Here is a 27,357-nt window from a genome sequence, read left to right as displayed (position 1 = left end):
AAGCAACAAACCCACAGTAACGGATAGGAGGGCAGGGCAGTTTAAACGGGTAAAAGAGATAGAGGACAAAGGAAAAAGGGGCAGGTGATGGGGTCAGGACTCCCGATACCAAGCCACCGAGAGATCAGGGTCACCCCACTGAAGTCCCAGTAACAGGACACATTGGATGAGAAGAAACAAGGCAACACCAGGCGGAAAAGAGAAGTACCACTTCCTGTTTGAGGAAGAAAAGAAAGCAGAGAAGGGGGTACTGATAGATGACGATTACTGAGGGGGAGTGGCACCTATAAGACGTATTCAGGAATGCACCATGCTTCTGTCCTCTCAAACAAGGGACAGAGCTAAGGGAAAGGTAAGAGACAGAGCAGATCGGAGCAGAGAAACTGTGAGGAGGGAGTAATGGAGCTAAAAACGGGAGGAACGGGTGGCAGCCACATAAAGCAGATATTCGACCACTGTGACAGACAGACAGACACGCAGGAGTGCTGTACTTACAATCATCTGTGGAGGGAGAGCGGAGCAGGATGTAATAATAACCACAACAACAATCAGAAAGAAGGGTCAGTCAAGCTGCAAAGAGCCCCACATCAAGCAAAAACACATGTTTGGGCTCCAAGCTGAAGGTTTGTGGACTGTCTGACACCTGCATGGAGTCTGAGCGGAGTGCAGGTGAAAACTGATGAGGCAGCCAAAACGATTCTCCTTTTTACAGCAAAATCTGTCTCTCAGTAAATGTGATGATTTAATAGATTTTGCCTTTCTTTTTTCCTTTCAGTTGATTAATCGGGAAACCTACAGAACAAAAGTATTCATACTCCCTGAACTTTTTCATGCTTTGTCACACTACCACCGTAAACTCAGCAGAATTTATTGGGACTTTTTGTGATAGGAATACTGCATAATTATTAAAGGACATGGTGTTTTAAAAAAAATTCATACATTAAGTGGACTTTATTTAACAATTTGGCAGCTTCCAGAATAAAGAGTTTCAGAATAAATAAAAAAAATAAATAAATATATTTTTCTTCCACTTCTCAACTATGCCCTACTTTATATTGGTCTAACACATAAAATCCCAACAAAATAATGTGAGATAGTTGTGCTGAAAAAATAATTTCAGGGGGTATGAAAATACTCATAAAGCACAGTATGTGCTTGCAGTACAACCGACATCTGCAATGCCATGTATCATAACTAAATATATAAACTTTATTTTCAGTGATATGAGGCTCTTTAGATAAAAAAAACCCAACATAAACAACATATATAAATATATATATAAAACAAAGCAAAATAAGAAGGGAAAAAGAGGCTGCTTTCCATAATGTAATTGTCTTTTTGGAAGTGGGCCAGATCCTTAGGGCAAACAAATTTAAGGCAAACTGTTGCAAACCACTCATAAAGCAGGATTCTCTCCAAATATTTGTAGGGTGACACTCTGGAGAGCAGCCATGAGCTGATGCTGAAATGATATGGTGCAATCCATTTTCCCTGAACTCTTTATTAAAATACTTGATCTTGGTTGCTCGAATGAACAAAGACACTGGTGGCAATGTTGAATACTCTGTGTGTGGAGGGCGGAGAAGAGAGCTGGGTGGCGTGTAAAAGCAAAGCAGAAGCAGTTTGATCTTTTGTTTATATAAGACCCATCTTGAACAGCAACACACACGTTTCCTCTTTTGTTATCCACTTTCTCCCTTTTCCTTTAGTCCTTCCTTCACATGCTTTGGCATGCGTTATATACGATTCTTGCTTTACTAATAATTTCCTTTATGCTGTGATGAAAGTCAAAAGACAGAAACTTTTCATTTTTGATCATCGAAACATTCACTGTGACTTGAAGACATTAAAAATAGTTACAAAATGCTGATATTAGCTGTTTGCAAAGATGGTTTGAAATCATGAGTATTTATTCACATTAGGACTATAAAGCACACATCTGTTTTTGCATTCATGCAAAAACGTATCTGTTTGGTGTTTAAATCCAGAGTTTCAGGAAATTAATATGCAGCTTTGTATAATTCTCCCTGTGCACTTATACTTGTCTGAGCTCTCACCGTTTGGTCTGTGAGTGGAGGCAGAACGATGGTTTTCTCCATGGTGTTCATTACCAGCTTCCACAGCTCCTTCAACACACGTTTAAGGACAGTCTTCTCACAAATCTTAGCAAACAGAGAGAGGCTGGAAAAAAGAGATAATGATAAACATTAGAACTCTGTGAACACAACATTTTTAAGAAAACATTGTTACGTTTTCAAAAACATCAGTATCGTGCAGCAGAGTGAACGGTTTTATAATGACGCTGGATTTCAAAATACATGGATGTCAGTAGAAACAGGAATAAATATGTTGAATAATTATGTGTCTGGATCACTTATTTATCTCCTCACTGCAAAACCTTAACTTTAATACTTCTTTAGATGAGATGAAAACGCCAAACTGCCTTACTTGCTGTCCAGGAACTCCATGATTGGCTGCAAGACATTGTCGGCGTCCTGTGCCACACTGCTGGCGTTCCCTATGTTCGACGTCCCTTTCACCTGAGCCAAGATGTCGCCCATCTGCTTCACATTTTCTTCAATGTGAGGCTGGAAACTATGGTGCATAAAAAGAAAAAAAAGAAATGCAGCTTTATGTGAGATATGTCTGGTAGAAATCTATGTTATGGTGCAAGTTTGAATGTGAGTGTGGATGAATTTCCACCTGACGGCAAAGACTCTGCTCAGATCATCCATGACATTGTTGAGCTTCACCTGCAGATCTTTCAGGATATCACTGGCCTCCACACACAGCTAAATCAGAAGCACAAATGCACAAGTACAGTTTTTATAATAAAAACGGTTATTAGTGATCAATTACTAAAATAATATTTTTGTTTTATTAGAAAATAAAAAAAACATAACAAGGAAAGTAACTAAATAAATCAAAGAAATCTACATTTTATTCTTTTGGTCAATATTTTTTTGGTCAAAAGCGTTAAAATGTTATAGCTGGTTCATATCTTCCAGGACTTTCTATACTTTTTATTATATTTATTATAATGTTTGCTGAATGTCTCCTTTATTTGTCTCAATAAAATCAGGATCCAGTCTGGCACCAGTGCTGATTCTAATACTTGCAAATGCAATATTTTTTATCCACTTATATAAGGTGTCTGGACTGCATTTTATCATCTCAAGTTCAAAATCTAAATTACTTTTTACAGCAATTTAAACTTCACTTGATCTAAGATGGTCATAAATAGAAACACAAAGGATCAAAAGTACTGAGTAAAGGCCCCTCTAGTATGAAAAAGTAGGTGCGCATGTGGCAGAGTTACTCACGTCTTTTCCACCCATGGCTTCAAACATTTTCTCCAACTGAACCCTCAGTTGTTGGATGTTGTTGATCAAAATGCAGGGCTGAAATTAAGAGTTTATATGTGTCTGAACTAAGGTCTTTAAAGACAAAACTGTTTATTTGTGTTGCTAAAACAAACTGCTTTCCTGTATAAAATAAAAATTAATACTGTATGGAGGCTCAATGAATCGCTTACCACTTTCTCCATGGTAACATAGTTGGCAAACAACTTGGAAATGATGTCAGCATAGGACAGAAGAACATTGCTGATGGTCTGCAAAATACAGATAAAGAATGCTTAACTCTGTTTTTTTTCTATGAAATTTGAAAGTGAGTAATGAGCTGGAAGAAACACCTGGGATCAATCTACCTTGGCAAATCGCTTCATGTAATGTCCTACGATCTGTGGATCTGGACACTCTAACTTTCTGATGATCTCAAAGCTCTGGTTGAGCTGGGAGAACACGTCCACCACCGAACAAGAGAAGAGAGCATGTTCTGATGTGACCTGGAACTGCAGAGCAGAAAAACATGTGCAAGAAAAATTTAAAAGCATGAAAAATGTAAATTATGAATTAGAGATTAATGAATCTGCAGCAGGAAGAAAGTCAGGATTCAAAAATGTGGGGAAATGTAATCTTTGCCCAACTAAAACCATGTAGGCTGAGAAACAGGTGCTCTACTGAACCGATCCTTTGATGTCTGTCACTGAGTGTCCAACTACTGACACCAGACAGTTCAACAGTCCGCCGGTGACAGGTGGGGGGACTGTCGGCCTCATTGTAATTGGCTGGTTAGCGCCTGCTATCTAATTGGATGGGGTGTCTCAGTGTGACCACGGGGAGTCTGGGTAATGAGGTGAGGACAGCTTTCATGCACTCACAACTGTAGAATAAAGCCAGCAATGCCTTGCTGCAACAAAACTTTCTTCCCTGTTGCTTGAAGTAGAGAGGAAAGGTTTTGGGGGAAAGCAGAAGGAAGATGAAGCTTTGAAAGATAATAAAAGAGTCTGAAACCTTACCCCATCTTTTTTGTCTCTCTCCAAAGCCCCGTGCAAAAAGTCACGAGACACTTCCTCATTTTCATCCAGCCACTGGATGACGAACGGCTCAAACCACCTGCAGAAACCCAAACGTGCTCACACATATTTGCGCCACATGTTGACTTTTGTTCTTACAAAAGCGATGATACTTACGCAGGGTATTCAGGCACTCGGCTCTTGAAGAAGGGAAGGTCTTTGCAGTACTCGTTGTACAGCCATTTAACCTTAAAGTGCAGATTCATGTAATCGGCACTCTTACACAAGCGGTTTTTCTCATGTTCTGAAAGAAAAAGACAGAAAACATAAATCCATTCAGATGTCCTCCTTAACTTACAACAGATCTGCAGCAAGTTGACTTCTGCTTCTGCTTTTCCTTTATTAAATGAAATCGTCATTCATCATCATTTGCATTTTTATGTACTCATGTTCAGCTTTAATACCGAAATTTGCCTGATGAACTGAAAATGGAAGAAAAACAGATATTTTCTGTAAAAGATATTAAGTTCACTGTTCACATAAATATCTCTATATTAAGCCTTACTGAAGATCTGATTTCAACTCACCTTCCATTGCATACTTCATGTCCTGAGCAAACAGATTCCACATCACTTCGGCACTTATTTTACCCACGTTGAGCTCCTGGGGAAATCTTGATGAAGAAGAACAAGGAACATGAAACTCATCGAGTTAAAGAAAGCTACTCTAATGACATGAAGCTGAAACTGATCATCAGGGTGATATGCCATTCATTTTATTAAATTTTATTGATGCATACTGGTTTAAGCAGGGAGTGTAAGAGTTTTTGTCCTCCTCAATGATGGAAACAATAAGTGTGATGAGTTTGGACCAGAAATCCAGGTTCTTTATACTGGGTCCCTGCTCCTCAGGAGGCACAGCGCCCTGCTTGGCCTGGAAGAAAATATAGCAACTTTTATCACTGAAGTCAACAGTGTTGGCTCTCTATTAACCTTCTAAAAAGTTATACTAGTTAATATGACTGTTTCTCACTAGTCATGCATAACTGCATATATTTTTGGCATAAACAGAGTCACATTATTTTATAAGAGTACTCTTCATGTTGACGTATCCTGCATAGACACTACAAATCTTTTTCATGTACATTTTCAGCTTGCCGTTATAAATTACCATTTAGAATGAGATAAGCTTCATTATTTTATGTGAGAGACTTTCCTCTTTTGTCACAGTTGGACTTAGGTCACTAGCTTTATTAGCTTTCTTGGTAACAAAAATAATTTAAGCAAAGTATTTCAAAAAGTACTTCTGATGATTTCTCAAATTACAAAATACCTCTGTAGAATAAAGGAGAAATAAAAGTGTTGATGTTAAACGTTGAAATGCTGAGTTGTAAAGTAATTTAAAGAACATATTCCAAATGCTTTTTAAATAAAGTCCTATGAAGTTTGCATTACAACAGCCTCTCTTAGTGAAGGAGATAATCAGTAAGCCAAAGTATGTAAATGTCAGCCTGAATTTTCCAAATGTAAAAAGGGTTTTTGGAGAGAAGGGTCGACTTCTCTAGGGTTTGAAGTAGTTTAAGATGTACGGTAAGAAAAAAAAAAAGCTGCAGGGATAAAAAGGGGAAGAATTATCTTGCAGACATTTCCCGCAAAATGCTGCCACATCCCTGAGGATGAAATGTTTTATTCAAAGGGAAAAATGCCTATTTGAAATTCAAAGGGGGTGATTTAATGAACCCTTGAAACAAGTTCTAGACATCCCTGTTGAAATTCGCTGCAGAAATTTTGGATTGAAGAGCCTGGCATACACAGACTGCAGAGATGATAAGAGCTCAGCGCACATAAAAGGCATACACGCAGAGCAGTCACTGCTTTTAACTCATCAAATAAGGACAGCTTAATTAGTGAGCAAAAATGGAGTCCCAACAAGGACAAATCTTTTTGTTCTTTCTGCTACGAAGAAGTACTGTTTTTAATGATCGCCAAGTTAACTGTCCGAATGAGCCCCAGGTTATGTGATTCAGAGAGACTAAATAAAACTGAAGTGAACTATATTTGCTCGTATTTTGGCGCTATTAAACTGTCCACATCCAGGGTGTGCAATTGTGATTCCCCGGGTCTGGTGCTTTTTACATTTTACAATATGCCTAATTCAAATAGTTCAATTATCTCCTCATTCTGACAAAAGGTTCTGCAGGAGCATGCTATTAACACATTTATTGAAATCAGAAGTGTTTGAGCAGGAAAACATTTACAACATGCAGGAAGAGGAGTGTCCAACTTCTTTCTCAGTTTTAAAGCTGAGACAAGACAATGAAAATTAATTTACTTAAATATATTACAGGGCAGAATTACGTGTCTTTGTCTCAAGTATAGCATGCTTGCCCTACACCAACATATAGCACGTACACAATCAAAAGTTTTATTATATTTTATGATATTTCAGAGATTAAATAAATCAGTCAGTCCGGTGCTGTTGCCTCTTACCGGATCTGTTTGGTACTCGCGGCTGTAGAGTTCGTGACAGTTATTAAAGATGTACTCGTAGGTGGAGTTGAGGCAGGCTTTCACACAGTCCTTTACAACCTGACTGGCCCTGGGTGGGGACTGGAGCTCCTGAACCTGACAACACAAACAAAACAAAGCAGTCAACCCAGATGACCCATCTACTGACACGTCTGATCATGTTTCACAGTGAGACTTTGAAGGGGACTGCACCTTCATTCTGAAGAAGGTAATACTGGTGAGGAGGTCAACTGTGGATTTGAGATCCTGTAGCCTCTCAGGGCTGCTGGCCGGGAAGTTATTCTGCGGTTACAGGAGAAAAAAAAAACAATACACACACATGCCAACACTAAGCCTCAACGCAACATTTCACATTTGCCTGTATCTAGTGTGTCTATGTGCAAGATCCAGCCCTGTCACACAATTTTCACTGGCAGTGAGATCTCAGCTTGCTGTGTGGGTGGGTGGTGTTTCCTGGATGTGCCTGGGTATGTTTGAGAAGAAATGTCACTCTAATTAACAAAATGCCTCTTGTCTTTAGTGTTTCTCCAAAAAGGGAGAGGAAAAATTGACGACACAGAAGACATAATGAGAATTATGTGTGTGAGTGTGTACTTCCCGAAAAGAAAGAGCAATCTTACTCGATACATGGAGAGGTCTATCCTTAGAGAGTTGTGCAGCTGATCTAGAAGCTTGACAAATCGTTCTTTCTGTGGGTAAAACAAAACAGGATGAAAGACTTAAAGAATTTGAACGAGAAATTTCTTCAAGAAATCAGTTTCAAGCTACTTCACAAAAAGATATCCCTCACCCCCATAAGAATAGAAGAGCACTTATTTATTCTACAATTAAAATATGTATGTAGCATGTAGATGTTTTAGTGACTCACTCCAAAGTTTGAAGCAGCGAATCGGTCAGAAGCAGAAACGTTGTTGGTTGCCTGGGTGGTGTGGGCGTAGTAGGCGTTGATGTTGGCCAGCAGGGTGCTCATGACTGCAGGCACACCTGGGCACATGTACTTGGATGACAGGCAGGCAAAGTGACTGTAAATAAGAAATGAAACCGTGAGCAAACACCGGATCATAACGGCTACAACACATTACTAAACAAAATCATATTCTAGGTCCTCTTTATATATATAGAGGACCTATATATATATATATATATGTAGATAGATAGATAGATAGATAGATAGATAGATAGATAGATAGATAGATAGATAGATAGATAGATAGATAGATAGATAGATAGATAGATAGATAGATAGATAGATAGATAGATAGATAGATAGATAGATAGATATTTGGAGATCTTTAACTTCGTACGTCATGGCTTGGTAGATGGACTCCACTCCGTAACGCATGGCAAACTCGTCTACTATTTCTTGGGGAGTTTCCTCAAAATAAACTTTCCAAGCATCATCCCCTTTTGCATCAGGAATCTTCACCACACCATTATTCTGGATATCTGTTACATAATGAAAGAGATTCTACAGAAAAAAAATACAGAAACAAAGTAAAGTGAGAGAGGTGGAAGAAGAAAAACAATAAGAAACAAAGATGAAAATGGGAAATTTATAGTACAGAGGTTTGAAATGAATGAAAAGTAATTCAATAATTTTTTCACATCTCAGTGAGTCATCTCAGGTTACTCAGGCGTAATTAGGTTTCGTACACATTAAACTGTATAGGTAGCATAGTGCAAGCTCTTAGTCCTTTATGTCCATTGGTTATAATGTATGAAGTACCATGAAACTACATTAAGAGGCCAGCAGAAGCTGCTGTGCAGACCATAAAATGTTACACCACTGAAACACACTCAGGGCGCGAAAAACAACAAAAACCCGGACATTATCAGAAATGAGTAAAATCCTCCCAGCTGGACGTTATGCTGCTAACAGTTAGCTTTCGTCAACAACTCAGGCGGAAGTGAAAGCACTATGCAACACAAATAATAACCCGGCTAGAACACGGTGCGCTAAATAATAAAACGTAATATAACGAGGCTTCGAGGCAGATCAGTTTGCCTCGAGGAATTTTAATAATCGAAGTACTCGAATTACTCGAGGAATCGTTTCAGCCCTAAAAATTATTAAACCAAAATTATTTATTTGTAGCTCTTCTCCAAGCAGGCAACATTTCTTGTCACATTTTACAACAACAGCAGCAGCAAATGTTTGTAAGTTACATTTAATTTTACTTTTAAGATATTCTTAAGTATGATTCAAAATTTTAAACCTGATGGATTGATGAAAAATCCTACTTAAATTAATGGTTTTAATATACCATTGTCATTCTAAACTTAATATTTAACCATTAAAATCCCTGTTTTAATCTCTAGCCTCCTGAACTATACCCTTCTGAAGTTCGTCATGGCGCCTAAAATGATTAAGTGACGCAGTTGCAAAGGGTTAATAGTTTGAGTCATGCAGAACTGATCTGACCGTTTCCATAGCAACAATCAGAAGCAAGACATTCCCCCAGAACTACAGTGACTCATTGTAGCTATGACCTCATCTATGACATAGATCTATGTCATAGATCAAAGAACATCTGAGGTTCTAAATGCTTGGATCTCAAAACAGGAGGTTATATCAAAGCAGCTCATTGACTCTTTGCAAGGTATTTGAAGAAGGTTTTAAGTATTTAAGTATGGAACAGGTTTTGTTTTTTCCACTCACTCTCGGTGCTGGTTATTTGGTCAACACTGGAGTGAGGAAAGTTTTTAACAAAGTGCTTCCAGCGATCACATTCGATATAACTAGTCATAAGGACGTCACGACTGAATATGATGAGTTCGATGACTATCTTTTCAATCCTTCATCGTCAAGGAAGCAAACCACGGAAAACTCACAGCAAACTTTCCCGGCTGGGAAAGTTTGCTGTGAGATTGCTGAGCGTAAAAACTCAACTTCTGCGCTAAAAAAAGCGACTTTGGAAGACCGTACCCAAAAGAGATCCGTCATCGGGGACGATTTGGCCAATCACAGAGAGCAAACTATAAGAAGTTTGCTCCTTGAGAAGAGAAGTGACTCCCAAACCCTTACCTGCGTGCTACAGAGAAGAGCAAGAGAACAGAACATCTACGGTGTACGAAGACCTACTGACAAAGGCTACGTAAAATATCAGCGAAAAACATACTGCTAAAAATTCTTGTCATGTTAACATCTGTTGCGCTCCTCCTGATTTTTGCAAGGTGTTTGACAAAGGTTTTAAGTATGGAACAGCAAACTTTCCCGGCTGGGAAAGTTTGCTGTTCCAAACATTCACAGCAAACTTTCCCAGCTGGGAAAGTTTGTTGTGAGACTGTTGAGTGTAAAAACTCAACTTCTGCGTTACCAAAGGCGGCAGTGGAAGACCGTACCCAAAAGAGATCTGTCCTTGGGGACGATTTGACCTGTCTCAAAGAGCAAACTTCCCCAGCCGGGGAAGTTTGCTCTAAGAAGAAGAGAAGTGACTCTCAAACTCTGACAACATGTTAACATCTGTTGCGCTCCTCCTGATTTTTGCAAGGTGTTTGACAACGGTTTTAAGTATGGAACAGCAAACTTTCCCGGCTGGGAAAGTTTGCGCTCATCAGGCCATTGTGGCAGTTTACAAGACCCGACCCATAAAGAGAGATCTGGCCTAGAGAACAATTTGGCCAATCTCAAAGACGAAACTTCCCCGACTGGGGAAGTTGGTGATGACCAAAAGACTGCTGAGTGTAAAAACTCAACTTTTGTGCTAACAAAAGCGACATTGGAAGACCGTACCCAAAAGAGATCTTTCCTTGGGGACAATTTGACCCATCTCAAAGAGCAAACTTCCCCAGCTGGGGAAGTTTGCTCTAGGAAGAAGAGAAGTGACTCTCAAACCCTAACCTGTGTGCTACAGAGAAGAACAAGAGAACAGAACATCTATGGTGTTCGAAGACCTACTGACAGAATGTTAACATCTGTTGCGCTCCTCCTAATTTTTACAAGGTGTTTAACAAAGGTTTTAAGTATGGAACAGCAAACTTTCCAGGCTGGGAAAGTTTGCGCTCATCAGGCCATTGTGGCAGTTTACAAGACCCGACCCATAAAGAGAGATCTGGCCTAGAGAACAATTTGGCCAATCTCAAAGACGAAACTTCCCCGACTGGGGAAGTTGGTGATGACCAAAAGACTGCTGAGTGTAAAAACTCAACTTCTGCGTTAACAAAAGCGACATTGAAAGACCGTACCCAAAAGAGATCTGTCCTTGGGGACGATTTGACCCATCTCAAAGAGCAAACTTCCCCTGCTGGGGAAGTTGGTGATGCAAAAGAGACTGCTGAGTGTACAAACTCAACTTCAATAATAATAATTAGTGTTATTAGTAATAATAACAATAATAATAATCAATATAATAAATAATAATAGTTATTATTTATTATAATAATATAATTATAATAATAAAATTATTTATTATTTTCAATATAATAATAGTTATTATTTGTTATATTGAAAATTGTTATTACTATTGATAAAAATAGTATTAGCAATATAATAACATAAAGTTATAATTTAACATTGTTATTATTGCTATTGTTTTTTAATAATAATAGCAATAATAATATGAATATTAATAAATTAGCATTTTAATCAATATACAATTAATTATATAATAATTAATATGATAGTAATATAATAATTATTATATTGCTAAGTATTATACTAAAATAATATAATTAATCATAATAATTATTGTGAATAACAATAATAATAAATTATTATCAATATAATAAATAATAATAATAATTAGTATTACTTATATTGATAATTATTATTGTTACTATTTCTAATGATAATAGCAACAATATAATATGTTATTACAATTTAGTATTGTTATTATTGCTATTGTTTTTATAATAATAATAATAATGTTACTATTATTATTAAAAACAATAGCAATAATAACAGTATTACATTATAATAACATAGTTATAATTTAATAACTATTAAATTAATAAAATTTATTATATTAAATTAGAATAACAGTTATTCTAATTTAACATTGTTATTCCTATTTTCTTAAATTATAATAATAATAGTATTATTATTATTATCATTAATATTATTAATAATAATTATTGCTATTGTTATTATTATTATTATTATTATTTAAAAACAACAACAACAACAACAATAATAATAATGTTCCTTAACTTTATTAAAGAACAAAAAAAATCAACAAAACGTGTTCAAATTAATGAGCCAACAACAATAATCTCAGTAATTATTGTTTCAACAAGGTTTTACGCAACTCTGTGCGTTTCGGTTCCTTTACCACTATAATTAGCAGAGCAGGAGTTTAAAATTAACTAATCAACCACCGCTGTGTTCGCAAAATAAATATCAAGCCTGAAAACCTGATATTGTAACAGACTGAATGTTATGTTTCTAACGTAATCTCTGCTCGGGTCGAGGAGCTCGGCTCGTGGCGGTTGCCATGGCAATGGGTGTGCTTAAATGACAAAGAGAGAGAAAGAGTAAAAAGGTGCAGTGGTTTAGAGTTGATCACCTGTTCGAGTTGTTTTACCTTTGTTTACCTTTGCCTTGGCGCATCACAGGCGCCGTAGTTTCTGAACGACAAACTTGGACTAATTACCTTGTGAGTATACATCATTCACAACAAACATCAAACATAGTAAATATGTTTCATTAAGTATTTAACAAACAAATGGCTTCTACCGCGATAATTTTGTGAAATTAAATTAATTGTCTAATTAAAAAAAATAGTTCGGTGCTCTCTGGCATCTTGCTTTGAGCTTGCAAATTGTTCATGTTTTTACGTACCACAGTTAGTCAAAGTTAGTTTCTTCAGTGCTCTCCAGCTCTGTGTCCCTGTTGCCAGGTCTTTAACACTGCAGCTGGATCACTAATGAGAAACTTTCCTCCCACACCTTCCACTGGTTGGGATCATAACAGATTCAGTTTCAGACCCATGGTGACTCACTTCTCCATCAGTTCTTTGTCTCTCAGTCATCTCCAAACCTTTCATCGTCCCAACACTTTTACTCAGATCAACTCTCTCTTATCTTGATTTCTGTCACCCTTTAATTCCTCTAGTTTTTCATCCTGCTCCTTGAAATATTTCTGTCCTCTTTTTCAGCAGTTTGCAATTGAACTAACCAAGAACTGTCAGAAACAAAAAAACAGTTTTTTGCAAACTTTACTGATAAAGAGAATCTTTTCCAATGATTTTAAAGCATCTTATCCAGGCAGGATGCAGAGGAACAAGGCCATATAGTCTTAAGGAATGAAAATCTGCTGAAACGTCACAAGTTGTTGTGTGGGAGAGAGTAAGGTAGACAGGTGGTTAAAATGCAGTAAAAAAGAGGGATGGAGGTGAAAGACGTAGCTGGAGGCTGTAGGGAAGTGTTAAGTATGAGATAAAAGGGATGTTTGGTTTTGCCACAGTAAATATGAATCCTCACTTGGAAAAGTTAAAATTAGGTTTCTATGGTATTTTTAGAGAGAGGAAGTATGAGGAAATGACAGGAACAGTGAATATACTAAAAACATCTCAAGAGCTCATTATTGGACCAAAATAATCCACTGAAATGCAAAATCTCCAAATCGCTGATCATTTATTGACTGTTTTTTTTTTCTTCTGCACAGTCAGAACATAAAAGTGTCTATCTTCGCTTTGTAGGAGAGGGACTAGTTTCTTTAGAGAAAAGAATATTTTAATCTGGAAAGGACCATTGCCATGCTATCTCTCTTATTGTAATCACAGGTTCCTAATCTTAGGAAGCAGTTTATTTTATTTAAGCTTTATAACTGCTCTCACTGGCTATGTCAAAGTTTTTGTACCATCTTCTAATCCTTTTCTTACTATCAGAGATCAGCGGGTCTTTCCTGAAGAGCATGTTCTGCTGTCTTTCCCGTTTTGAAGGGTTGCTAAAACTAATGTGCCTTGATATAATCTCCGGAAAACAAAAAGACAAGCACATCAACTTAAAAAAGAAAAGTGTAAATTAAAAAATTCTTCACTTGTGTAATTTAATATTTAATATATATTGTTGAAAGTACCATTGCACTTTAAACCAGTGTGATACTGGCGATTTTGTTTAAACAAATTTAACAGTTTTTTCCCCTACTGAATAAATTTTCTCAATGTAAAGATTGAGTTTTTCTTAATTTTTCAGTGTGAAATTATGATATAGCAATAGAAAAGTTGGGCTTTTTAAAAGATAAACATTACCTCATGCAGACAGGTGTACTGTACGTGATATGGAGCGACTGTCTCTTCTCCTTTAATTTCCACATTAATGCGCATTCGGATAGCCCCAGACACGGCTGATTTGTCCGTACGTTTGTCTGCGAAGTGCACAAAACATAAAGACCATCAATCAACTTCATCCTGAAATTTCTACAATTGTAACAATTAGGTGACCCTTGCAGCTTCTGCATGGCAAGATAACCCAGAAGCTGTGAAATCATTGCACTTTAAACAAGCAGGAACAAAAAAAAGAGCATACCAAGATTATACCAGACGTCCATCTCTCCACTCAGAGTGCGGACTTCAATGATAGTTTGACCGAGGAAGTCGTCCGACTCTCGCTTGAACTTTTGCTTCACACGAGACTTAATATCATCGTCTTCATCCCACACTCGCACCTTGATGCGGTCTGAGGAGTTGTGACATTCACTAGAAACGTGGAACGAGAGATTAAACCGCGTGCATCAACAGTTCAGTGATATGACTCATGCCGGACAACCTCCAAAGAAAAAGTAAGACTAAAATAAACTTGAGAAGGTTAAACCTGATTGATGCTGGAATTAATTACCATTGTAAATTATCATATACAAGTTACATGAAAGATATAATTTGGGTGCCCTTTGCAGATCTTAAATTTGAACTGAGACTTTGTATGATCTACCACTAAATACTTTCTGCTGAAGCAACTACACAGTCTCAACCTGTATAGTGACTTTTATGTCTTTTATTACTCACAAATTAAATGTTTCCTCCCAGATAGGGTTGAGGTTGCCATAGATAGTTTTGGTCCTCTTCTTGGTCTTCCCCACCTGGACAGTTACATAGGGATCACTGGAACCAGTCTTATCCTTTGCTTGGAGACCCTGAGCACACAACACTGAACAAAAGGGAAGAAACAATGCACTGTAACTGTGTGTGTACCTGGGTGTATACAGTTGCTTCGTACTAAAATGTGCAACCTGTATTCCTGGCACAAGGACGACTATTTGCCTCTTTTTACAGACCAACACAGCTGTCATCTCCTTTGATGGTGATGCTGACCGTATTGGCCAACTCCGTTCTAGGTGAGCTGAACATGGCTTGCCCTCACCTGTGATGCAGATCTTGGCTGACCATTTGGAGGTGCCGTCGAGCACACTCTGCTTGATCTGCTTCATTTGGGTGACATGGGTGGACTTGACGACAGCAAACACTTCCTGGATGAGTTCAAAGATCTCCGGTTTGTTCCTCTCACGGATCTTCATGCGGTCTTTAAGAACCATGATGATGTTCTGGGTTCTGTCCTCTGCACCATGCTTGGAGCTCTTCTCTGCAGCTCCTGGTTGCAAAGACAGTCAAAAAGTTATGTCAGGAAAGGGATTAGAAATCATAAATGACATGAACTTGATTTCAAATAAATTGTGTTGACAGATCGGGACAATAAATACATGACACCATGAGCAAAAGTTCATTATGGAGAAGCAACGTTTTCAATATCTAGGAAATTAATTTTCAATCGATTTTAATCCGTCATAGTGAGAAGTTTATGTGCGCAAATGAAAAAAGCTATAATCTATTTCATGAATCAAAAGCAAACGGAGCTCTAAGCAATAAAAAGTTGAGCTAAAAACTGATCAAAAACAGAGAGCTAAATGTCAAGGAAAGACAAACTGCCTTTAATATCTTTCACACAAAAAAGGAAACAGAAAAGGAGGAGGAGGACTCTGTTTTTGATATTGAACATAACAAGAAATAAGTAAACTGAATGTTTTTTCTGTTAATAAATAGAAAACATAACATTATACACAATAAATCTTTCACTGAACACACAATCACTTCAGCAAAATCTTTAGATTTAGGGTACTATTAATTTTGAAAAAGAAAAGGAAGAAAACGTCAAATGTTACTAGAGGTGTGCCGATCGATCGGTCACCAATCATAATTGGGCCGATTTCCGTGAAAAAGTGCATGATCGGTGATCGGCGATCATTGGCTCTTGTTGCCGATACCGATCATCTCATTTCGCAGCCTGCCTGTGCAGCTGGTCTCCTCTTTCCTTCACTGCGCAAACGCGCAGCAACAAATCCTAAGCGATGTGGAACTATGACGCACTGAGTGAATGGGGAAGTTTGCGTGTTGCGGCGGAAAATTAAAGCGCGTGGGGTGAAGCAGGTCAAAATGCATCAACACGACGAATCTAATACGACATAAAAACAAAGCCATACTTGACGGAGTTTGGCTACATCGAGGCTCACTGCAGTAAAAAAGACATACGGAGGATCAGATAGCAGGTAAAGCAGCGCACAGCTACAAACACTCACCCGGATTAGCATGACGGTCAGAAAGCTAAACAAATAACCTGGAAAATTATTTAAGTCTTCGAGCTGCGATGTAAGTCGCTGGTTCTGCTCTCGCTGTTGAACCGCTGCTACGCTACAGGTAGTAATATTTCACAGACGGAGTTTCGCTTCTGCTCCACCTGGTAGTGACTCTCACACCGAACCTCTGCTTAAAGCTGCAGCATCTAACTTAAAAAAAAAACATTTTACATACGTATTAAAACTTTCACTGACCTAACATGAGACAGATAATCTCTAAAAAAATAATCGATCTCCTCCCTGATCTGCATAATTACTCCGCTCAGTCAGAAACAGCCAATCAGAGCTAGCAGTAATCAGCTAGCCGCCATGCTATCAGGAAGTTTTCATTCAGTAAATCTGGATTGTTTATTGTAATGGAACCTGTTTTTCCCTTTGAATGTTAAGTTTTATACTTGAACTTCTTGGCAATGTTGAGAGGTTTTATTTTGGCTCTTTGCATTATTTAGCCTCTTCAGAGCCTTCATATGTTATCAGTCTGTTAAAGATAGTATTATCAATAGCAGTACAATTTGCACAATGCCTGTTTTGTTTAGTTTTCTTACTGGAAAAAGTTATTAAAAACAGGTTTTTGTCTAAATTAAGGTGAATTCATGGTTCTTTTTTCCACATAATGTAACCGGTAGGGTTTATGATAAAAAATAAATAAATAATAATTATGTGATCGGTATCGGTGATCGGTATCGGTGATCGGCCCTCATGGGTGATCGGTATCGGCAGGAAAAAACCTGATTGGCACATCTCTAAATGTTACACATACTAGTGGAATGAATGTTATATTATTTTGGGCTTTTAAAGAAGTTTCTTCTGTATCTAATTTATGGATGTATCCACAAATATTACCTACATCACCATTAATTGACAAGTTGCTGGATACTTGTCCAATCTTCCTTAATTAACATGAACTTATTTAAGCTAAATTAAGACATGGTGGCTTAAAGGGAAGCTAAAAGCATTCTGACAGAAACCACAAGGTGTTTGGAGGCAGATTTTATAAGTTCTCTGGTTCTAACAAGAATCAAATTACTTGAACAGAAATCAAAATAAGCAAACAACAATTTTTTAAGAGATAACTGTGGGTCTTTGCGACATGTGTCTCAAAAATGGCCAGGAATGCTTTAAACACAACACAAATAGCTGTGAATAAAATAGAAAACAAAACAAAGCCAATCAGTGTAGATGTCAGTTTCAGTGAGAAAATGTTTTGATTAAAATTCACCCGTGAGCTAATACATGGCACATGGGTGCCTATACTATCTGTCTTTATTCATTATGACAGTTTCAATCTTGCTAGGTTATTTCTGCACACTTGTGTTAACCCGTCATGTCACGCACAGTTTCTTCCTAACACTTCTCTTACTTTGTAGACAGTCAGCATTGAGCAGGTCCTGGCACTTCTCATGGCATTTGACTCCACACTCAGTGCAGCGCATGCCTTGGCGAGCAATACCCCACAGCAGACCTTCACACTCGTAGCAGTAAGTTGGAGTGGTGGCTGTCCACACCTCGAAATTGTGTGGGGTGGTGCAAGAGATCGGGTATATGAGCGCCTGAAGGGTCTTCTTGTAGACATGACTTTTCTGCAGAATGAGCAGAAAAGATTCGCTAAGAGTCTGATGCTCCACACTCAGAGTGAGTTACTGTCATTAAACTGTGTTGTTTGAATAAACTGGAAACAAACCAGTTCTTCGTTATGCAGGGTGCTGGACGTTAGGGCTGAGGTAATGCCAGCCTTCCTGGAGTTCTGGACCAAAGACTGAGTGAATGAGCAGAATGGAAATTAATAACTGTACTATATGTAATATAGCATATATGCTATACTCTTTATCTTATGCACATCTGTGAGCCCAAAAAACTAAATGTAATACGAGTAAAACTTCATATTATTTCTTTAATCGAACGTGTGCAATCGAATGATAACACAAACATACACATTTACAAACTATTTAATTAAAATATTTTAATATGAAATAATACTCACCATTGCCTTTGGTTTAGGAAAAGAAAAGAAGGAGATATTTAACATTAGACACAGCAGGAAAAACTGATTTATTCAGACAGTGATAACATACCTTACTATAACCAAAACTGTAGCCTTAGTATTAGTATTAATACTAGTGGTGGAACGTGATTAATCACATTTTATTAAATAGCAAAATATGACAAAGTTTTTCAGTTCAGTTAGTAATATTTACCTTGATTTAGTGGAAACTGGGTAATGTAATGGTTATGGGTAATGTTTTTTAGGGTGTTATTTATTCAACCATACAGATCAACATAAATTACATTCAAAATGTCTGGAAGTAAACCAGCAACTTTGTATGACATACTTTTCTAAGTTATACAAGTTCAGAAGTTGAATATTTCTATATTTTACATAAGAGAGTTTGTGTCATTTTGTTTTTCTTTTTTACTAATTTAAACAAAAGTTCAAATATAAGAATTGCTATTTTATTATTTAAGCAAACGAATAGTCCTAGCCCCAATTTAATATGTACAAATCAATCAACAAGACAAACCAAGATGCAGCTTCGGTTACATGTGGAGATTCATAACTCTTGATGAAGATGCTCTTGCAACCACAGCTGTTATTTGATAGCTGAATATAATAACATTTACTGCTTATTCAGGCAGCACTCGTCCGTCTCCAATTAATTACAGGGATCACTTTCACAAAACAGAGTGTGTGTGTGTGTGTGTGTGTGTGTGTGTGTGTGTGTGTGTGTGTGTGTGTGTGTGTGTGTGTGTGCGTGTGTGTGTGTGAGACCATTGGGGGAGCATAACGTAGGTGTGCCAGCCTACGTCTGCTTGTACCTGAGAGTGCTGAAACTTATTAATAATTAAGAAAGTCACTGTTGGCAATTATTTACCTCCATTGTTTCATGAAAAGGGAATAAAAACTGCACAATAAGCTTATTGTGGCAATTAATTTGTGCAGTACCTCACAAAGGTTTTCACACCTCTTTGAATGTTTCTTATCTTGTCCTGCTACCATGAGAAACCTGAGTGTACTTTATCTGGATTTAATGTAACAGTCAAACATAAAGTAGCACATAATTGCTAAATACTAGGAAAATGATCAGTGGTTTTAAAAAATAGAAAAGTGTATTCTTTGTGTTCATTCAGTCCTTTATATTCGGATGGCCACAAAACATTACAGTGTAACCAAATGCCTAATTAGTGAATAAGAGTTCACTAAAGCCCCTGCTTTTTTTGGCATTTATTTGTGAAAAATAAGTTTACATTTATGCATCATTTTGAATCCAATTTACAATTGAGCAATACTTTGTTTTAGTCTACGACATAAAACACAAAAAAAAATATTGAAAATGTATGATAAAAAGTGTAAAAAAAACTTTTAGGGTGTGAATATTTTTGTAAGGCATTCAGGTTTCTGTCTGTACTCAGTTGTGTCACAAAGCAAATTAACAATTTAAAAACTGGATATAATAACATGAAATAAAGTCCTAAATAAAATAAACTCACACTTTATTTCTTGAAATGTATGTAAAGAGCAAGGTATGGAAATAAAATCCCACCAAGCTATCACTCCCTACTTATATAGATCTAATGTGCTTTAAGAATGACTTTGCAATGGATTTACAAAGAAACGTATCTCAGAAAAGGTTTTATGTTTGTTACAGTCATATTAGCAGTGAGGTAGTGCCAGACAATTATGCAGTTGATGACAAGTGTGCAATCATATTTATCTAAAACTGGACAAAAAGTAAGAGACCTCTGTCTTGATGGCATACTCCCAATCCTTGCAGCTTAACCAATCAGTCAATAGAAAATGTGCTTCATACTATTAAAACAAGTGGACCGCAGGGGGTTAAAATACACACAGGAAGAAGAAGGGAAGGAGTTGACAAATACATAATGGGAATGAGAATAAGAGAGGGAGAGAGAGATAGAGAGATGGACTGGGGAGATGTGAGAGACTTAGTCAAAAGACAGAAATGAGATTAGAGCAGAAACTAACCAGATCTCTGACCAGAGGCATTGCTTTCCTCTTTCTAAGGTCTGGCATGCTGTCAATGCTGTACAGAGCACCACCCATGCTGGAAAAAGAGACACACCACTGTTATCATTTCAAATAACAGCTGTCAAAAATCTGGACACAACAAATCAATTACACAACTGGCTTGGCCTTTGTTTGACAAGTTATAGATTTTCAGCCATAATGTTGTCAGGTTCATAGTTACTTACCCGGCAGACAAAAGCAATGAGGCAATCCCAACATGTTCTCCTCGGGCCTGTGGAGAAAGATGAATAAAAAAAAAAAAAGCAAAGAAGACACAATGCTTGAAAAGCATTTAAAGCCTACAGAGAAATTAAAATGTTTTCCTATTGTCAACAAATAAATAAGAGGATGAGTTTTTTCTTCAGACACATAGAAATAGTCATACAGCTTAGATGCACTACTCATGTAATCATTCCTACAGTTCAATGATAACCACGTTCTTTGTCTGGTTGCCTCCTCAAAAATAATAACAGACCTTGATCATCATCATATTAATGCACAGAAAAAGGTCTGCCTAAGATGCGTCCTGATTCCAGTTTTACAGGTTTGGAGGAGCTTATCATTATCATCCTAAATATCTGTGAGTGCTGTGAGAGGAACACATGTGGCTACACCCACCTGAGAGTCTTTTCCAGCCATGGGTAATCAGAACGGACTACATGCAAATCGCTACGGGGATGGCAAACAACTGAAAAGAAAATAATGAAATGGCAAAAACAATACGAGGGGAAAACAGAGACTAGGCTAACACAACACATAAGATCGCAAAGGATAAAAAACTGTAAAAAATAGGCGGGCAAAAAAAATCAGTAAACATGTAAAATACAACACTGCAACATGCAGGGACTGATACAACATATAGTGATCAAATAATTGAATATTAAAGCACAGAAGCAACAGGGTAAACATACAGCAAAAAATAAATAAATAAATTCGTAGACATTAACCTGGCAGGTATGCAAGCAGACACAACAATGCTACACTGAAACATCTGCAGTTTGTACCTCTTGTAGCTGCAGTCGTACTCTACTGAAAAGGCGAAGCCAGTTAGCTTTGGCTCTAGCAGGACCTGGCTCCATGATTTCTCTCTTTGGGAAGCTGAATTAAGGATTGAAAACAAATGCAGTAGAATAATTTAGACCACCACACGTAGTGATAGCTAATAATATGTTAGTTAAAAGTGAATCAGAAAGTGTCTAACACAAGGGATTTACAGATTTGGTCAGACATTGACATCGACTCAAAGATTTATGTTCACTTTCTTTAAACTCAACACAGGGACAAATTATATATACAAGCCCAAATACATGTGTACAGGTCCACTGATACTTAAGTCTCTTAGTAAGATGCATCTCAAGCGAACTTCTGGAATAATTCTAGCTGGATATGCGACCACTCTCCAAACCAGAAATATTACTCGTAGATATTGTATTTTTGCTGTTTTCAGTGGATGTGAACCAAAAAACAATGACACTTTAAGAAAGCTTATACATTTTGAGTCTCCAACGAGATCAGCATAGAAAGACTTTACCTTGGAACAGGAGCTTCTTCTGTTTTCTCCTCAGGAGCAGGCTGCACAGTTTCTGCCGCTGGGGGCTGATCAAGAGGGTGAACGTCCTCCAGAGGGGTTTCAGCTTTGGGCTCTGGCTCCAGGGGCTTGGTGTCCTGAGGTGGAACCTGGGTTGGAATGATTGGGGAGGATGTTGTGACAGACATCTGTTGCTGTGATGGAGCAAAGGAAGGCTTGTTGGAATCTGTAGCATCAGAGGGCAACACGCTGTCCTGTGAGACTGGAGGTAGTTCAAGAGCTGCACTGGGCGACTGGGTCTGATCCTGGGCAAGCCTCTGCTGATGCAAAGATGCTTGCTTCTCCAAAGGCGGCCTGGAGAAAGACAGGCCATCAGATGGTGGCATCAAGGTGGATGCAGAGCCTGATGGCACTGAGGGAGTGTAGGTCGGCTCCTTGTCTTGGCTTTGTTTGTCACCCAGTGGATACATGTCTTCCTCTCTGTAGTGCATCTCTTCCTCATCTTGATAGTTATACTGCCCTTCCTCTGTGTAAATGTCACCTTCCTCTTCATCATACATTGCGCCCTCTTCCCCTCCATCTTTGAGATAGCCTCCCTCGTCACTGTAGACCCCTTGTTGGTCCTCCCCATCCCAGCCCGGGGAGTCTTCTTTGCTGTAGCTGACGGAGGAGTGGCAGGAGTGGTACGAGTCGTTTTCATCGTAGAACTCTGAACCTTGAAAGCTTTCACCGTCCTCTGGAGGAAACTCCTCGCTAAGCTGAGAGCTTCCTCTGCTCAGCTCCGCTGATGAGGCATAGCGGCTGTCTGTGGGACTGACATGAGGGGGAGATAAAGACGTGTTAGATACGTACAACCCACACGGATTTGAAGTATAAATGACAGGGGATCCCCACAGCTGTGTGATTAGTTAGGTTGTCACAGTTAAGGAGCTTCTGCTGAGGCCAGGGAGGGAGACAGCTAATCAAAGACTAATGTAGCTTACAAACATATTAATACCCCTTTTAATTTTTTTTTTCACATTTTATTACATTGCAACCACAAATTTCACTTCATTTTCTTGGAATTTTATGAGACAAGCCATCACAAAGTAGTGCATACTTGTGAAGAGGAAGAAGGAAAATGACTGAATGGAGTAAGGCAAAGTTAGTGAACACGTTCGAGGAAGTCCACATACTAGCTAACCTTAGCATCTAAGCTAACCTTAGCACCTAAGCTAACATTAGCATTTTATCTAATTTTAGCATATACACTGTTTTTGCACACCACATGGTGTAAGTCAATGTTAGTAATAAATAAAAATTAACTTAACCTACTGAAAAAAATAGGTTGGCCACTTCACTGAATAATCCTCACCTGGTTGTTGTTAGATTTTTATTTAAAAAAAAAACATGTTTGAATTTCCTCTCAAATCACAATCATGCATGTCTATTACACAAAATCTTGACAATATACTTTGAAGTTTATGGCTGCAACCAGACAAAATGTGAGTTCAAGGGGCGTGAATAATTTTGCACTGTAATTCCAACCAAATGTTTTTGATTAGTTATGCATCTTTTTCATAGCAAGATGCGTGTTTTAGTAGAGAGAAATAAAAGGTTTCAAGAGATGCTAATTAAAACATAAAGCAGAAAAAAAATCTTCATACCAACCCATAACTGAATATAAACACACCTCTCCAAAACTGAGGAGGAAAAAGCAAATAAACGTAGGTCATTTATTTGTCTTTCGCAGATAAATATGTGAAAAACACGTATTTACAAAAGTGGCTATTACTCACTGGGACAGCCCATGAGTCAGAGAGAGTTTGCAGAGACACAGGAAAACATCTTCTTAACCACACTGCAACAAACACTCACACTTCACTGTTTTGTCTATGTTTACAACAGTGGTCTTAGTTCAATAACGCACAGTGCAAGAGCAATAATGGAGAGAACTATATAATGACTTTTGGGCTGTGAGCCAGAGGGAGTACACAGTAGTATGGATGAATGGTCACAGAAACCACCACAGCACTCCCTTTTTTCTCAGTTCATAACCTATCTTACTATCTCTCACATCCAGAATCACATAGTAACAAATTCCCCTTATTCCTAAGTCTAAATACATATTTAACCTCTTATTTTCTGAAAGAATAAAGATTAAACTACAAACTGAAGGGGAAAATAACATTTCTTGGCTTCTCTGTTAAGGCGCCATTATCAGAAATACAGCCTTTACTGCCTCACAAGTGGGATTTAAATGTGTATAATTACCAAGTGTGAAACAGCCAGGACAAAACAGGACCCTTCCTCAAGTCTCACATACAGGGTGAGGCTGTAATAACAAGCTGTCATGACAACAGATGCGCACAGACTCTTACAGGCGGTCCCAACGACTCCAACCAACAATTAATCCATCTGCCTCCAACTGCTGAAATATCAGACATGTCCACACATCATGTCAATCATTCATCCTCTTCCCACACACACAAAGAGAAGGCTGTACAGCTTTTCTAGCCATGAACACAATGCATCATTGGTTGGATCTGAGAAGTTTTTTTGTTTTTTTTTTACCAAGAGCACAATAAGGACAAAAGCAAGAACAGTAGTCTTCTATAAAGTTATATATAGAAAATACATATACAAATATAGGATAAGAGCGCATGCATGCAAGCACATCGAGCGAGGAGGACGGGACAAGTCCACCACTGACGTCACAGCGAGACGGTGTCACAGGCCGGAGCAGGATGAGGAAGAGGAGGAGCACAAATTGCAGAGGAGGCACAGAGACCCACCTATCCGACAGAGAGTGCCTACTGTCTAGAGAATACTGACGACTGGTGCGCCGGCTCGACCCTGAGCCTGAGTCGATATCGCTGCGCCCGTTGGTGGCAGAGTCTAAACTATCATAGCGTCTGGTAGGAGGAGCGGGAAGGGAGGTGGGGAGGAGTGGAGAGGTGGAAAAGGAGCATCAGTATAGCTCAGTGCAAATCTTTCAGAGAAAGCTCGAACTAGTCTGAGCCGCTGGCCTGCCTGGTTAAGGAATGGTTCACAACTTTAATTTAAAAGCAATTAGATGGAAACCCGAGGAGTTTTGATTTGCTTTATCCGGCCATGATGTGCACAATTTATCTGTGATCCACAGGCCTTACACTATTAATATAAGACAGCTGTATTTTGAGCGTTACTTGGAATTGTTTCCTTACTCTGAGCTTATAAGCAACAACCTGAGTGGCAAAAGGAAGTTAAGTTTAAGATTGTGTTTATGAGATTTATAAAGTATGACTACGTTTAAGAAAATATTTACACTATCTACGGCATTGCAAAAGGAGTAACACCTCTGGAAACTTTCAGACAAATTGAGATATTTGGTCATTTATGATAATGTTAGTAGAATGTGATAACAGGAAGAAAAACTTGTTCAGTTTGTGAACCAATCCTTAAATATTTTGAAAGAAAAAAAAAGAGACATTGCACTTGAAAATGAACTTCCCCTCCTGATTCTTGCCTAAGGTAAAGATCTACAGTAGATTTAAGCCTTCCTGAGAAGTACTTCAGCTTTGATCCTCTGTTGCAATTGAGTTTTCTGCACCAGGCTGTCGAGAGGAAATCACTTGGGGTTTCATTCATTCACACATGCATACAAAGATGCAGACGCACACACATGAATTCACACGATTAAAAAAAAAATAATCACAAAGGCCCACTTCAGTTCATACATGACCTGTATACAAGAACTCTGAGCCCCAGCAAGCTTGTATACACTGAGGCCTGGGCTGTTCTCTAGAGGAGGAGAACACAGTGGGAGATGTTACTATGTACAACATCGAAACAAAACAAGGCCACAAAAGCTGGGTGGTCTCAGACGTCCGACGGGATTTGTTGATTAAGGAAGAACTTGTTTGAATTGGGAATGACTAATCTCAAAAGACTGTTTTTTTGTCCTTCTGCAACCAAAAAAAAAAAAAAAAAGAACTGAACAAAACAAAACAAAACAAAAACCACTACCTTTTTGAAAAATCCTGACCACCACCATACATTATCTCTCCAGAGACATATTCCATCTGTCCTAAGTAGACTTTGGTGTGTATTTATAGTACTTATAGCATGCATGTTACCTCATGGTTCTGTGATCGTAGTCCAGCTCATGGATGTCATCGCTGAAGGAGTGCCTGTAGTGCTGATGCCGCATTGGGTACTGGTGCATGGAAGCATTGGGCTGGGAGGTGGTGTAGAAGGGAGGCGGGATGCTGTTACTGGTCTCGCTGCGGTAGTCACTGTCCCTGTCATCAACGGCGCTGTCTGGGTCCTCGTCTGTTCACACAACACAGTGGGAGACGAGACGAAGCTGGGTTGTGAGGCTTGGAGAGATCAGAAATTGTTGCCAACAATGTTGTTGCTTGTTAAACTTGACATTAATAACAGCAAGGATATGTAAAGCGTTATGTTAATTAATCTGTAGAGGTTGAGCGAGCAAAATAATGAAGAATATTGAAAGACTTGAGAAATGTGAGATTGAAACCTTCTGTAAAGGTTAGTGCCAGAGATGTTTACATAAAGAGGTGGGATGAACCTCTATGTGGATGATCAAGGATTTGTTAGTTTAAAGAAATATAAAATAATGACCCAGTACAAATATGTCTCTCTATGTTTTTATGCCTAAGCTTAAGGAATGGCCCTGAAATCAGACTATTGGAAAATTATAGAACATACCTAAAAAGCAAATTGAACTTGGCCCCACTTTGTCTGATAAGAGAGTGGGCAAATATCTAGCCGGAGTTAAGCTGGAATCGCATTAATTCTTTAAAAATGAATGCAGTTGAGGAGCAACTTTAATCCAAATATTAGTTGGAGCATATTTATATATTTGAGTCTGTATGTGCAATTTACACCCCATCTAAACTAAAGAAAAGTCACATTAAATGTAAACTTGTACTCCAAATCCTTTTTTTAATACACTGAAAAATCGAATTCTACACCAGTGTCTCTTTAATTATCTTCTCCTGACTATTATTATTTCTACTGCCTCCTAAACGTAAGCCCGGGTGAGTAACTCATGATTCTTCACTGAAATTAATTAAATATATCTAATGATTTACTCAAAATATTTTAACATGAGCCGGAGCAAAGTTCAAAACAGGAAATCCATTTTCATGCACTTAGGATCTCAGAGGAAAACTGCACTGGGAGATCATTACACTGAGATGTGGACAATAAATACAGTTGCACAAGCCATTAGCAGAAGTGCATGACAGAAACTTACTCTGCTGGTCTCCCCACAAACTCCAATTACCTGCACAGAAAGAAATTGTTAACTTGTAAAAAAAAATATTTGCATATTTTATATAATTCAAACACATTAAAAATCCACCAACA

The 27,357-nt window shown here is 38.1% G+C and overlaps 1 protein-coding gene across 2 annotated transcripts in view; it reads right to left on the bottom strand.

Annotated features, from left to right (window-relative positions):
* unc13a (unc-13 homolog A (C. elegans)) overlaps positions 1–27,357 on the bottom strand; it is a 52,250-nt gene that overhangs the window by 14,592 nt on the left and 10,301 nt on the right. Inside the window, exons 8-37 of one of the 2 annotated variants that reach the window (XM_014983702.2) lie at positions 27,245–27,274; positions 26,100–26,295; positions 24,777–24,896; positions 22,006–22,815; positions 21,479–21,572; positions 20,660–20,706; positions 20,433–20,511; positions 18,432–18,437; positions 18,132–18,206; positions 17,811–18,030; positions 15,184–15,411; positions 14,829–14,970; positions 14,353–14,522; positions 14,076–14,191; positions 8,190–8,353; positions 7,754–7,907; positions 7,506–7,574; positions 7,078–7,167; positions 6,847–6,981; positions 5,157–5,290; positions 4,945–5,030; positions 4,535–4,661; positions 4,361–4,457; positions 3,710–3,853; positions 3,536–3,613; positions 3,324–3,401; positions 2,704–2,792; positions 2,449–2,595; positions 2,058–2,181; positions 496–501 (exon numbers count right to left, since the gene is read on the bottom strand). In XM_014983702.2, the coding sequence (XP_014839188.2) occupies positions 496–501; positions 2,058–2,181; positions 2,449–2,595; positions 2,704–2,792; positions 3,324–3,401; positions 3,536–3,613; positions 3,710–3,853; positions 4,361–4,457; positions 4,535–4,661; positions 4,945–5,030; positions 5,157–5,290; positions 6,847–6,981; positions 7,078–7,167; positions 7,506–7,574; positions 7,754–7,907; positions 8,190–8,353; positions 14,076–14,191; positions 14,353–14,522; positions 14,829–14,970; positions 15,184–15,411; positions 17,811–18,030; positions 18,132–18,206; positions 18,432–18,437; positions 20,433–20,511; positions 20,660–20,706; positions 21,479–21,572; positions 22,006–22,815; positions 24,777–24,896; positions 26,100–26,295; positions 27,245–27,274 (4,055 nt within the window). Of the gene's footprint in view, positions 1–495; positions 502–2,057; positions 2,182–2,448; positions 2,596–2,703; positions 2,793–3,323; positions 3,402–3,535; positions 3,614–3,709; positions 3,854–4,360; positions 4,458–4,534; positions 4,662–4,944; positions 5,031–5,156; positions 5,291–6,846; positions 6,982–7,077; positions 7,168–7,505; positions 7,575–7,753; positions 7,908–8,189; positions 8,354–14,075; positions 14,192–14,352; positions 14,523–14,828; positions 14,971–15,183; positions 15,412–17,810; positions 18,031–18,131; positions 18,207–18,431; positions 18,438–20,432; positions 20,512–20,659; positions 20,707–21,478; positions 21,573–22,005; positions 22,816–24,776; positions 24,897–26,099; positions 26,296–27,208; positions 27,275–27,357 lie in introns of both variants that reach the window. The other variant, XM_088004897.1, reaches the window with a different exon arrangement.

The sequence above is a fragment of the Poecilia mexicana genome, unplaced genomic scaffold (assembly GCF_051168715.1).
Source record: "Poecilia mexicana isolate PSO_F unplaced genomic scaffold, ASM5116871v1 scaffold_4, whole genome shotgun sequence".
Lineage (NCBI taxonomy): Eukaryota > Metazoa > Chordata > Actinopteri > Cyprinodontiformes > Poeciliidae > Poecilia > Poecilia mexicana.
Note: the sequence above shows the minus strand (reverse complement) of the source record. Positions and strands in the feature narration are given on the sequence as shown.